Source organism: Anoplophora glabripennis, unplaced genomic scaffold (genome assembly GCF_000390285.2).
Source record: "Anoplophora glabripennis isolate ALB-LARVAE unplaced genomic scaffold, Agla_2.0 scaffold232, whole genome shotgun sequence".
In the NCBI taxonomy this organism is placed as follows: Eukaryota; Metazoa; Arthropoda; class Insecta; order Coleoptera; family Cerambycidae; genus Anoplophora; species Anoplophora glabripennis.
This window is the reverse complement of record NW_019416462.1, coordinates 541,450-556,245: the sequence shown is the minus strand read 5'-3', so window position 1 is coordinate 556,245 and position 14,796 is coordinate 541,450. Positions and strand designations below refer to the sequence as shown.

The following is a 14,796-nucleotide window of genomic DNA, read 5'->3' as shown; positions in this document are numbered from 1 at the left end:
TCACAGAGCGGCAGTATAACTCGAACTAGTACTCCGCTCAAGGCTGTTTCCTCACCCAAGAACCAAATCAACATGGAGGACCTAGCTGTTGAAGTATGCGGCGAAAACGGAGCCCTTTATAAGGTCTGTACAACGTAAAGTATATTGCTATAGTTTAAGAAACCCAGTGATACCTTAGAACGAACCTTGTGCTTGTGTTTTTTCGATATTTTGTGCCTGGACGACGTTATACTTCGCCGAGATTTTTAGAAAATGTGATTCACCAAACGCGGTTCTTTTGACGCCATGACCATTTGACAGGGCGTGAATTTTCCATGTGTCTCGAAAAGGCCGAGTTAAAACTTCATCGCTTGATTTATTCGGTCTACACGTCGGTTTTTTACTTGGAGTTTTTCGAAATTCCTTTGCGTGAGGTTCTCGCGGAAGGTTATGTTCTCGGAGTATCATATTACCTATGTAGCTTAGCGAATTTTTTCCTCATTTCGTTCTTCCGTTCCAGGGCTACGTTATAGACGTTTTCGACGATGAAGTACTCATACATTTTGAGGATGAGTAAGTCTCTACCATTGATATCTGCTGATCTCATTGTTAACTTTGCAAACTTTTCTTAGATGGCAGCCAGACTCAAAGTTCCATTTTTCACAAGTTAGATTGCCTCCTAAGCCTGACCCTAAAGTTGAATTCACAGAGAACATGGAAGTGGAGGTGTATTCGAGATCGAATAATCAGGAAGCGCACGGTTGGTGGAAATCAAGGATTAAGGTATTTAATTTGAATATGTTAACATTATTACGGCTTTGTTGTCGCACTAACTGTTATAGATCACAAAACGCTGTTGGCAGGTACTAACTTTTAATAAATTTAATGAAACTATCAATCAATTTCTGCAAACGGTACGAGGTAACTATTTGTTTTGTATTTACTGATGGGTTGTATCCTATTTCTGTCTTGTTTTCTATTTTTTTGTGCATTTTAGAGCGTTCTAAAAGTTAGTGATTTTGCAGAAAATAAATTAAACTACATAAAGTCCCTAGAAGAAATTTTACACCTACTGATTATGTTTTGTACTTCCCCTACATATTTTCAATAATACAAATTGTCATTAAGAAAAATTTTCCAGAACTGTGATTGGGATTTTGATGATTATTAAACAGTCTGATGTAATGAAGAGTAGTTTATTTTTGGCATCACGAAATGTTATTAAACTAGGTGTATGATTTTTTACAAAGCTTAAATAATTTTTGAGTGAATCCTGTTTGTGGTTAAAAAAAGCAAATTTCAACCTTATTCTATGATATTTTTATAAAATGAATTATTCATTTAATTATCTGCAAAATATTCATTATTAACTTATAATTTGAGAAATTTCGCCGTAACTATTTTTTATGTAATCCATATTGCAAAGAAGTATTTTTTTTTAACTTTCCAGATATATTAGTTCTCATCTTATCACCTGATTTAGTAGAGAACAATTAAGACTATATTCCTAAGAAAAGAACTTCAGTTGTCTTTAATTTGTTAAAATCTGTATGTTTCAAACAATAGTGTTGATATTTTCTGATAAAAAAATTGTTTACTAATACCAAAATATGTATGTACATAGACAGAGCTGGCACTTGTAAATTTTAATCTTTAATTCTCAGTAATATGTCTTTCTGTTAACATACCATTTCACTCGAAAGATATGTAATAGTATTGATTTTATTTGATATATTGAAAACAATTTTAGGTTATGAGAGATATTAATTTTGTTTAATTTAATCTTTATCAATTTTACTCTTTCAACAGAAAGTTGTAATAATTGCTAAACTATGAGCTACTAAAAAATTTGTTGGAAACCGTGTTGTATTTTAAAATGCACCATAAAATATCACATACTTTTGAAATGTTATGAAATCTAAAAATAATTATTTTGGTTTTTGCCAACCAATTTACTGTTTTCTATAGTTTGCTGTATATTTCTATACATCTATTTTTGAAAATTTAATTTCTTATCTCAAAAATAATTTAGAGAAAAAAAATATTTTGCCGTCGAGTTGGCACATATTTTAAAATTTTAGATATTATTTTATTATATAAATTTTTCTTTGTATCTTAAAAAAGATTGCCATTTAATTCATTTGGAGAGATTTCCAAGAGATTTAAATTACATTTGTCCAGAATTTACTATTTTCCGGTATACCATTTCAACGCATTTGGCATACACCAGACCATAGCGGTTTTTTAATCTTTCAATTTCTAATATTGCCAAATATTGTAGTGTAGTTTTTTTGAGAAATTTTGTAAACAGCTACAGAATTCTACATGAAAATATCATTGATTGGATGAGAATGTTAAAATTACGTTTTCAAATTTATAAAAAAAATTAATGCATTATTTAACCAACATTTCTGTCAAAGATGGGTTTTATAGTCATAAATTCTCTTTTTTTTAATGATTTTAATGAAAGGGTACTTTACCTCAAGAGATATCGATTTATTTTAGCTTCCATCGCCTCTACAATTTTGAAAATAACCAGTAGTACCAATTCACACAAAACTGAACATCCAGTGATGAAATTAAAGCTACAAAAATCGATCGTTTTGTAATTATTATTACACCGTATTTTATCCTATCTTTTAAACCTGAAATTATAGCGAATTAGTTTTATCTCTTGTGAAAACATAAATAATTTGAGATTATAACACTGTCATCATTGTGTTATTTTCTCTAGCTGCATGATGTTTTAATTGTTTAATTTGGTACAGGTTTAAGATAAGAGGTTAACTATTTAAACATTGTTAGTTACAAGGTTCTTGGTAAAAATTAATTAGGAAGGTTAATGTTTAATTTTATTTGTTTAAAATAAAATTATTTACAAATTTGGTATTTACTTATGGTACATTTTTTTGATAAAGAAAACCTTGATATTATTTATAACAGCTGATGAAATATTTTGAAAACGCCTTAACATATTATTTTTACTAACAAATTGAAAAAAAAAATCGCCAAGTTATAATGGTACAAATAATACTAGTGTGGTAAATTTCTTAGGTTCAAGAAATTGGAGACAATATAAATGGTTCATTCTAATTTATTGACGAATTTCGGTAATTTTTAATATTTAATCAATATTACCAATTTAGGTAGGGTTACATTTATTATATTTAAGTTAGTCTGGCATAAGTTTTTAGTTTATTAAAAGTTAATGGCTTTAAATTTGGCCAATTTTTTGTAATATGCAAAAAAACAATGTCACAATTTCTTAAAAATTTTGGTAAAAAAAACAGGTTTTAAAGTTATATGATGAAATATTTTGAGTGTCATTTTTACATCCGTGAGTTTGCTTAGTTTGATATTAAAACAGATTTAATTCAACATTAAATTTTCTTAAATAGAAAAATCGTGACTTTCAGATCTCGTGTAGTCAAACCCTTTAATTGTTTAATTCCAATCTTTTTATTGATTGGTATATCTGTAATGTTTAAAATTTCAATACACTTATATACTCCGCGGTCGAAATTATAGAGAGAGTGATTCAGACATAATATAAAAACACTATTACCATAATGCGTATAAAATATAAAATGATTTTTATACGGTTCAATATTATTTATCTTTGTGCTGCTCGCTACACATATCGATAGAATCTATAATCGTCTATAGACTGAGTTACACTGAACGTCGATCTATATTCTATCTCTGTCTTTTGCACTTGGTAGGGAATAGGGAAATGCTTTTTTAGTGGGTGTAAACGGACTTGATTTACCAGTCCTGAGAAACGTCATAGCATAAGTGTAGACGAAGGGTCTAATTCCATGGCTATAATAAATTTATAAATTAAAAAAACACAACTGGGACGTTTTAAAATGCTGTAATAATTAAAATGGATCAAAATGCCGATTATAGCAAACCGTAGAAAATATTAGATGTTATCTTTTTCAATATTTTCTATATCTTGTTGCCTTTTACGCAGACACACCAATGGATTTTCGTTCCCGGCACGCTTCATCCCCCTTAATAGTCCAAAAGGTAGCGATGAGTCACTCTCTATAATTTCGACCGCGGAGTATAGTTGAAAGAAAATGAAATAATAGGTGCGTTTTGTTGGATTGATTCCGAATTTATTGGATTCTTTAGAATGACATTTATCAATAAAAGGATTTGAATCACATCTGACATTTGATAGATGCCGAATGTCAACAGACCAATATGGGGTCAATGCTACACCAGCTACCTGCTACCTGTACCTTTATAATATGAACAGGTGTATCTTGTTGAACAAAACCCTTAAGGAGGTTCAATACATCTCTTGCGGGGCAGGCGGTGCGGGAGGGAAGCCTATGCTTATACACGGTAGTTTCGTTGTAGTACCAACCTTACATAAACTAATTTGAGCGAACTAAATATAATATATACAAATGAAATTTATACAACACATATTAGCTTGCATATATTTTTCGTGTTTAATGCACAGCAATTAACTTTTTACTTGAATAAAAGTGTCTATTCATTAAGAGCTTGTAAAATTATGGATGAAATCTGGCAACATTGCCATGACATGGTGGTAAAAGTTGGGTCAACTGTCATTACTGTCAACTTTGCGTGTATTCCATAAACATGAATGAACATCCAAGGTTCAAAGGAAAAGTAATGACTGAAAAGTAATATAAAATGCGTGTAAAACAGAATGTGGATTGACGAGAAAAAAGTAAAATGTGCAAACCGAGAATCCATATGATAACTACCAAGAAGTTCAGTGTATGATAGTGAGACGTCGCCTTGTCAAATTGAAGATTATGACAGAACATCTATACTGTTCGTTTTGCAAAGAGATCCTTTCAATATTTGTTTCAAATTGCTAGTATATTGCATTTGATCACAAAAAAATTATTTAATATTAATTATTACTACATATGTTTTCGACTGGAATAATTTTATAATATAGCGCGTCAGTCGAAGCGTTAAATACAGCGTACAGTGTTGCCATATTTCCTTTCATTGAATCAGATGTTTGTTCAAATTTGTCAAAACGTTATATATTCATTCCATTATCTCAATAATTACATTGTAAGTGCATATTTTTATTGTTTTAATATGTTTAGTAATATTTAATTCTTTAAGTACAATATTATTTTCCCGATCCTAACCATTTTTAAGAGCAATATTCAGGTTTGATTAAAGTTTTTTCCCCAACTCCCATAAGAGCCTGTGTATAAGAGCATAATTTTTAATATCATTTTTCAAAAAAACTACATTGGCATTCGATCTGATTTTTTTACACGAGGCAATTTGCATATTAACAGATTTCAATTGCTTTGAAAACTTTCTTACCATTTTTTTTCGGTATTGAACCTCCTTAAGTGCCCTGAAAAGTGAGTCACAAAACAATCAAAACACAATGGTGACAGTTACATTACAAGTAACCTCAAAAATTTGATCTCCCCACCACTTAATTCTAATAATTCCCTCTCAAACTACAGAAGCAAAAGTTGCAACCGGATTCAGAATTTCCTTGCAATAAAACGTCCATTCTGCATAATTCAATTCCGAAATCAATGCAACAAAACGTACCTATAGTGTCACCAACTTTTGCATTCATTTAGATGATATCAGCTTAAAAAAGATCACTTGATTGTTTACATCTGTCATTGTCAGGAGCCAAGTTTTTAATTTATCAATGGAAAATGCGTTTTTTTAATATGCATTTCCATCCAATTGCTTGTCAAATTCATCATTGGAAATGGATATAGAAGTTATGAAAAGTAAATGGTACCTGCGGTTGATATTATGATACTCTTGTTCAACTATTTATCAATGGTTCGCTTGTTAAAATGTGCAATTATAATTTTAAATATCCTTTTAAAGGATAGTACTAGTTGTGGCAGTTCAAAAAGTGAGGAGAGGTACATTATATTAATTAGAACTTGGACAAAAAACATATTAAATATAAAAAAATTTCAGAAACTGTTAAGTACACAAAAATCAAAAATATGATTTTTTTAATCAACAAAGGAAAGTGTTGAGGTACCATGTAAATGAAATTGTTGGATGAAGATTTGCGGCATAGTTTTTTATGATTTGTCAATATGGTGAGGTTAGAAAATCAAAAAACAAATGAGTGTTCCATTAACCTCATTATTGAGGTCATAGTGTATCAGACTTTTCCCAATAAATTTAAAAATGAGCCTTACAGCTAAGAAAAATAAGATTAATATATTTTAATTAAACCGAGAAAAGTGAAAACAAATTATTTTATCAATACTCATATCTAATTGTAGAAAATCATGTTATCAATTTAGTAAAATCATTAAACACATTTGCATAGTATTATTATAAACTGAGGTGTTACTTGCAAAAACCCCATATGTCAATTATAGATAAAACTAAGTGGTGTGTGTATATACATTAACTCTATTGTCTATTATATGAAAATTCCAGTAGTCCCTAAAATATGGATTTAAATACGTATTTCTTAGAAATACCTTACTTGAAAGTTAATTTCCTACAAAAATTTTAGATGATTAGTTATTTATGTACCAAGTCAGTAAAGTGATTCTCTATTGAACAAGACTGAGATTATGAGCCGAGCGAGCAAGGCGAGTAACAGAATTATTACTTGTCACTTACTTTTAAATTGAAAAGTTCTTCATTACGTAAAGCCCCAGCAATGCCCAACACAACACAAATCTAAAATAATTATGTACTACGTTTATATCAAATTATTAGAAATACCTTACTTGAAAGATAATTTCCTACAAAAATATTAGATGTCTTGGAAAATAATACTTTTTAAATTATCTGAATTGATGAAATACTGCAACTAATTGTTTCCATTTACCCAAAATGGCAGTTTGACAGACGTCAATTTGTGTTTATATAAATAAAAAAAACTCAAAGTTCAATTATAGTAATACTGATAATAGTTATTTATGTACCAAGTTAGTAAAGTGATTCTCTATTGAACAAGACTGAGATTATGAACCGAGCGAGCAAGGCGAGTAACAGAATTGTCTCTTTGTGCTCTATGTCACTTACTTTTAAATTGAAAAGTTCTTCATTACGTAAAGCCCCAGCAATGCCAAACACAACACAAATCTAAAATAATTAGGTACTACGTTTATATCAAATTATTTTTGAAAAGTTAGTATAAATTACCTTCATCAAGTAGATTTTATCTGGTGCATTTCACTGGTACTATGCACTAAATGCATATGTCATACTGGCGATTGTATTTTTTGACTGATTTTTGTGAAAGAATTTCCAAACGGGTTTCTAATGATTTTTCCCGAATTTCAGGCACTCAATGTCTTCCATCATTTTCTACAAATAATTCCCAACAAAATTTTTGCTATTGGAGGCTGTAACAGCGACAAACGATTTCTGATTAAAATGCTTGATTTTTACAGTAAAATAAAGTGTTTGTTTACTTTCAGAAATTCAATCCAATTGACCGTTGGCGATAAAAAATATTAAGTTATTGCATAAAAATATATTGAAAAACATATTTCATGGTTGACAGTAGAATTTTGCCCCAAAATAGTTCATTAGCTGTACTTTATTGATCTCAAGGTGATGTGGTCAATTTGAAAAATTCTTGACCTAGCTGAAATAATGTAATTGGTACACTTAATCTATTATAAAAATGTTCTAATATCAAGTGCACTATAAATTTCCATAAATAAATAGGTATTTTATATAAATGAACACAATAAAATCATTCGTTAAATATGTTTATCCTTACCTGACTGCTTTTATACCTCTGATTTCGTCAATATTAAAACGCTCGTCTCTTTTTAAAAATTCAATTCATGTTCATAAAAATATCAATTTTTGGTAAAATTTACGAAGTAGCTTTCACAAATCCCGATTCACACATTCTGCTTTAATTATAAGGGAAGCTATTAAATGATTATTACTAAATAATAATTTTACTTAATAAAGGAATTTGAAGATTAAGGAAAATAACTCGTAGACTTCAAAATATTTTATACGACAGTGTCACTGGCAGACTGCCACTACTGACAGTGTTGACAGAGCGTCTTCTTCCAATTTTTTTCCTTTATGCAATCATTTACACATAATTTCACTACAAGGTGCCCCTTATGACGTCACAGCCGTTTTGAAATGTTATAAAAAAATCAGTTTTAAATAATTTTTTTAAAACTGTTCTGACGTATTTCTCAATCTCTAATTGTGTATACACACTAATTAGTACGTGTAGAATTATATTATCTACTTTTTGAAATTTGGTCAACAACCCTATTCTACTTATTTTTTTTTAATGAAATGCAGTTAAAGATGTTTTTAAAGAATACCTGATGATGGTTAAAATGTATCTGAAACGTAATTAGACCGCCACAAATGACACATCAGTGAACAGAGAATTAAAAATTCTTCAGTATTTTAGCTTTTAAATATGAAAAATAAGATTCTTGCCAATGTTCGTAACCGTACGATAATTATCATACATATACAATAATTTTATACCTACGTACGATGTACGATGCACACGCAGATTGTATGATAATTTCCATTATAATGCAAATTTTGAGAATTCATTTTATTCCTACCCTGATTCGCCAATAACGTGATGAATCTTTCTTTTTTGCTAACAGCACTATCTATTGGCTCATTCCTTCCTTATTTAACGTGTGCTGTCATGTGTCAATCATATCATCCAGAGACCTGATTTTATCCATTCGTCGCATTCTTCCTACTAAAATTTACTTGTCATCATTGGTAAAGTAAATTGTATCATACAGTGTAGGAAAGTACCGATGGTCTATCAGAAGTTACGTGAGAGCGATAAATTAGGCCATAGAAATCCATGTGATAGACAAGGATGGCTATAATGAAGGCGTCTAATAGTCAACGCCCATTTCGCCCTTCCACAAATAAGAAGTGGATCTTATTTGTGGAAGGGCGAAACGGGCGGTGTCTATGAGACGCCTTCATTATAGCCATTCTTCTCTATCGCATGGATTTCTATGGCTTACTTTATCGCTCTCACGTAACTTCAGATAGACCATCGGTACTTTCCTACCCTGTATATCAATATTACGTTTAATATGATTTATTTATTCATCATAGACATTATTTTGATAAGTACGATAATTGCCTCACTTCAGGTTGTGAATACTGATTCTTGCATACAAATTCGAAAAACTCATTTAAAACAAAAGTGCAGATAACTATTTATTTATGACATACATTGCCGTATATGCAGAAAGTGCATATAAATTTATATATAATTTACATTTCAAATAAAAAAAATACAATACAGTATTGCAAAAAATACCAACAATGTACACCAAGAAATTAATTGGGTTAGGTTTTAAAGTGTTTTATTTTTTGACGTACCGAGGGGAACTTGATAAAAAGAGATGTATTCGAAGGATTAATGGTTAACTTAAAAAGTAAATACGTAGGTATACGTATTAATAGCTCATTCGCCACCAGTCGGTTTAAAATATGACACGTACTTTTTAGGTTATACCCATGCTCAAAGTATGTTTCTGAAAATTTTGTGGTCAATAACAAATAGAGTTTTTGTAAAGAATGCCTCAATTGTGATTTTATATTTTGATGATTGTTAAATTTTGCAATGTAAAAATCTCGTGTTGCGTTGTAGATGATGAAAGGCGATTTCTACGTTTTGGAGTATGTAGGTTGGGATACTACTTACACCGAAATAGTTAGTAATGACCGTCTTAGATTGAAAAATAATAATCCACCAATCGAGAGGAGTACGTTTCATAAATTCGAAATTGAAGTTCCTGAAGATGTTCGTGAATAGTAAGTCATCGGATCGGTTTGATCTTGCCGCACGTAAAAGTAACTTATGCTATTTTCAGCGCTAAAATAGAAAATGCTCATAAGGAATTCCAGAAAGCTATAGGTGCCGGCTACATCAGCTACAATGCCGACAAGGGCGTCCTCGTAGTTATTTCAAAATGCGAATCGAGTCGTAGGAGGGCCTCCCTGCTGCAAGACATGCATTTTAGAAGCCTCTCACAAAAAGTGCTCTTATTGAAACGTACCGAAGAGGCAGCGCGGCAATTGGAAAGCACTAAACTGGCAACTATAGGAGGGTAAGCAATTTTGAACATTCAAGAGGCTTGAATTATCTCATTGCCCCAATATATTTATTTGGGGCATGCCGCAAAATAAAAATAGAGGGAAAGATGCATGAGTTTATTTGCAATTTTTTTTATGTTCCAGTTTTTAGTGTGGCAAACTACAAAAAGGAGAATCCATCGAGTTATCTAATTTTTTAATGATTTTATATATTTATTTTTAGTTATTCGGACGAATTCATCGTTAGGGAGGACCTGATGGGTCTGGCGATCGGGGCCCACGGTGCCAACATCCAGCAGGCCAGGAAGGTGGACGGCATCACGAACATTGAGCTGGAGGAGAACTCTTGCACGTTTAAAATTTATGGTGAGACTGACGAGGCTGTGAAGAAGGCGAGATCGATGCTGGAGTACAGCGAAGAGTCCCTCCAGGTGCCCCGAGCCTTGGTGGGCAAAGTCATCGGGAAGAACGGCAGGATCATACAGGAGATCGTCGACAAGAGTGGGGTGGTGAGTCCGACCCATCCGTCGACTTGACAATTTAATCTTATGTTTCTGCCCGATAGGTGCGGGTAAAAATTGAGGGCGATAACGAGCCACAACCTACAATACCGCGGGAGGAAGGTCAGGTACCTTTTGTCTTCGTCGGCACCGTAGAAAGTATATCGAATGCTAAGGTTCTCTTACAGTATCATTTAGCTCATCTCAAGGTAGGTGGTTTCGCTATAAAGTGCTCTCTATTTTTTTTTTTTTTTTTGTATTTAGGTTTTGTGCGTAGGAAGGTAGCAGTATTATAATTTTTTTTCCCAAATCTCCTTGTTTTCCAGTCCTAGGTTTAAATAAAGTTGACGGTAAAATTGGAATGTGAATTTAAACGCTGCTGTTAGTTTATTAAATTTTCATCTCTGTTATCAAATGTAAAAAGAAGGGCTTTTTGTTGGAGAAGGCCACGAACATTGCAAATTTGTATAAATTTTCAAACAATTTTTTTTTAATATACAGTGTAACTAAAATACTTGACCAAATTGTACTGGAGTATTCTTCTTTTTAAAAAATGTTGGGGTATTAAAAATTAATAAAAAAAAAGCAGTTTATTATATTGACGAAAGATATATAGGGTGTAACTTTTAATGGATCATATTTATACTGTGGCTACCACCGACTTATAAATACATACATTTGTTTCTTCAAATGACATAATTTTCATAGCTCTAATTTAACTGTGAAGACGCAAATGGACCTTACCATCACTAAACACTAAAATAAATAAGTAATTAATAATAAAATACAACATTAAATTTTATAATAAAATTAAACTTAGTAAACCATAACACTGCATTATACAAATTATATTTCAGTTTGCCACTTGTTTTCTGCCCATCTAGCACTCTGTTGTCATATCGCATCCGGTGAATTGATATTATCTTGTTTTTGTTCAGGATCATCGGCATTGAGATTTACAAATAGTGCTTTTAAAAAAATAGTATTTCTAATTTTTTTACAGTATTACAAGTTTATTACTAACTTGAAATAATCTTTAAAAGATTTGTCAAATTACAGATTAGTTTTTTTATTTTTTATGTCTTTTAAAACGGCAAAAATAATTATTTAATTTTATTTTAGTTAGAATTAGTAACTTATGCCTAACCACATACCAATTTTAATTAATATTTAAGATATGCAAAAAATATAAATTATTTAAAAACACTCGGAAATTTTTTTAAAGTTCAACGCTTCATTGACTTGAGAAAAAAATATATTAACTTTAAAATAAGACGCCGCAAATCATTTTTTAGAAAATATTTTCCATTGCAGTTCATACAATTGGTCTAAAAAGGTAAAAGTTTTAAGTTTGGGAGCTGCCCAAAGACGATGTAAACAAAAGTTTAAGTACAATATAAAAAATGAATTATAATAAGTTTATTATATATTTCATTAAAAAAATAATAATTTCAGATTATTATTCTGGGAAACATGTACTATTACTTCTAAAAAAGTGACAATTGTTGTGACGGACGATGCAGTTACCCGCAGCACTAGGGTCTTATTACCCATTGTGTGTGCCGCTAATAAGAGTTAATTTTAAAACAGGCCTGTGCTTTATGCACAGGCAAGCACAAACTCTTACTTAAAATTACATCCTGTGCAGGCATTAGTAAATCTTCCAGGATTTTATTTTCATCAAGTCGTTAGTCGTACATCATACTGCCGTTGCAGACTACTATCTTACAGTTCTGTTGGGTGCATACACGACCATAAGATTCAAGACTTGTTATAAAGTTAGTTGACAACAAAAAATTATTTACGATCGAATATTAATTAGCTCAGTTCTAAGGCAAACGTATTACATACTTAACCAAAAATTCAAGCTCCGATAGGAATTTTACTACAGTTGCAGTTACTTTCAAATGCAATTCCAAATCCAAATTCTTCTAAATCTTCTACAGCGTACCAGGATCCTCTTCCATGGCATTTAAAATTTCTTGTTCTAAGTTTCCCATTCTCTGAGTTTATTCCCCTCCAACATTAGCTTATTGACGTTGAAAGCAACCATAATCTCTTAATGTTGAACCAGTCTTATAAACATTTTCTTATTCGGTACTTGTCGATCGGATTAATTCATCTAATATCTTCTTGCAACAGCATCGTTTTCTCCTTACAAAAAGTAAGCTTTAACCATATTAACTCTCTTGATTCATATACATGCTTTTTCAAAACATCACAGAGTCTTGGAAATGAAAACCAAAATACACTGTACCATCACAAAACTGAACTTAATTGAAATAAATAACATTATAAAGATATTCTTATACACTACATAACATTTTAGAAACACCTTTTCGGAAAGCGAACTGAGAACTAAAACAAAATGTATTGGGCATTCCCGTTTTGCAAAATTGACATAACGGTTTGTTTTTTATGTGTTCACCATTCCGTCATCATACCAGGTGTGAAGTCAACTAGCTGTTGTGGTTTTTCAGATGTGGTAGTACAACAATTTAACTTTTGAACAGTGCAACCTTCGTTGCTTTTCGTAAGTGTTCGGAACTGGATTGGGTTCTGCTTAAATTTAAACCGTTCATGGTTTAATTTTGCTATTTTATTTATTTTGGATTAATTTAATACGTCTAGCACCAATTTTCTGCCAAAAATAAGAAAAAAATAGAAACGTTATTTTGTTTACAATTTTATAACTTTAATTTTACCTGTTTTAACTTTCCTAAATGCGTTTCGTTGACATTGAGCTTCACAAATTAAATAAGTATATTTCTTAAAAAAAAAATGCATTTGCCTGCCTTTTTTTTTCTATTCGCGGCAAAAATGTTCGAACGGCAATATCAAATTTGGTGTTAAATTGGACAAAAGTGCAATTAAAACTATTGAAATACCAAAAGTGGCATATGGTGAAGCTGCTATGAAGTAATCTGCAGTGCTGGAATGGCATAAATGGTTCAAAGGGAAGTCCAAGGTGTCCAAAAATTCATGGAAATTACAATTATGTGGAAAAGGTACAGCTGGCAAGATCTGATAAATGGGTTGAGTAAAAAGATATGGTACAAAAGCTGAATTTAGGAAGGGAAATAATTAGACTTGACTAAAGATTTAAAAATGAGAAAAATTTCTTTAAAGATGTTTGTGAGAATTTTAACTAATGGATGAGCCAAGACAGCGCTTGCGTAACATTTTATCCAATCTTCATGTTTGGACATTTTGGACAAAAACAAAAGATTCACCAAGACAAAAAAAACGTGATTGTCACGATCTGAGATCAAGACCATGCTTGTTTGTTTTTTCGATCGCTTTCAATTTACTAAACAAGAGCAAACAGTGAGTCAACATTATTATTTAGATGTGCTTATCAGGCTACGTGATTCTGTTCATAAAAAGTGTCCCACACTTTAATCCTTCAACCTGACAATGCTCCATTCACTCTTTTTTGGCTATAAAGGAAACGGTATTATAATTTTCCAAATTTGGCACTTTGCGACTAGGCTTTTTCCAAAAATAAAAACCAATAAAAACGCCCGTGTTTCTGGTATTCAAAAATAAATGTCAATGGAATACTGTCTAATGAGGTGCATCTCAGTCCAGGTGCAGTAGTATGAAGGAAATAGTAGTTATAAGTAGTAATTACATAAAGTTTTCAGAATACAATATTGACAAGGCATTGTCGTCAATCTTCGTCTTTTATTCTATATTCATCTTTTGTTTTATCTGGAAGAGTGTAAACAGTTGACCTTCCAACCTCATTTTGGAGCACATTTTAACAATCTGTGTTTAGTATAACTATTTTCTCATTTTGATATAGTGCACTTTTAAATACAGGCTTCCCATTTTTAACACGCTCTTTATCGCGTCTTACACTACTCAGGCCACTAGCATGATAATACCTCAACTAATTTCACGTCTTATACCCTATTTTAATACAAATTTTGTATAAACCTTTCTACCTCCATTTATGGAGATTGAAGTTAGAAAGGATTACAAAGAACCCCGCGCAAAATGAATGGAAATTGGGTCTCGCTAGATTTGGCTGAAATTGTAATATGTTATAGTTTTCGACTTTTCGACATTCTGATGAAAAATTGTCACGGGCCCAAAGTGATGCTATGGATAGTTTCAGAGATATTTCAGGTCACCTGCGGGGTTTGAATTGAGATTAAGTCAAGTGAAATGACCTTGACTTGATTTTCAGGTGACCTTATAGGCCTAAGCTATCCGCGAATTCAGGTTCAGC

General features: G+C 31.5%; 1 protein-coding gene across 5 annotated transcripts in view; it reads left to right on the top strand.

The window, feature by feature from the left end:
* The first annotated feature begins 12 nt into the window (after window positions 1-12).
* LOC108910601 (synaptic functional regulator FMR1) overlaps window positions 13-14,796 on the top strand; it is a 38,552-nt gene continuing 23,768 nt past the window's right edge. For 2 of the 5 annotated variants that reach the window (XM_023454609.1, XM_018715262.2), the window contains exons 1-7: window positions 13-123; window positions 500-552; window positions 612-762; window positions 9,614-9,777; window positions 9,837-10,073; window positions 10,283-10,568; window positions 10,625-10,768. In XM_023454609.1, the coding sequence (XP_023310377.1) occupies window positions 73-123; window positions 500-552; window positions 612-762; window positions 9,614-9,777; window positions 9,837-10,073; window positions 10,283-10,568; window positions 10,625-10,768 (1,086 nt within the window). In that variant the 5' untranslated portion in view covers window positions 13-72. The remainder of the gene's footprint in view (window positions 124-499; window positions 553-611; window positions 763-9,613; window positions 9,778-9,836; window positions 10,074-10,282; window positions 10,569-10,624; window positions 10,769-14,796) is intronic. The other 3 variants (XM_018715266.1, XM_018715263.1, XM_023454608.1) reach the window with 2 other exon arrangements.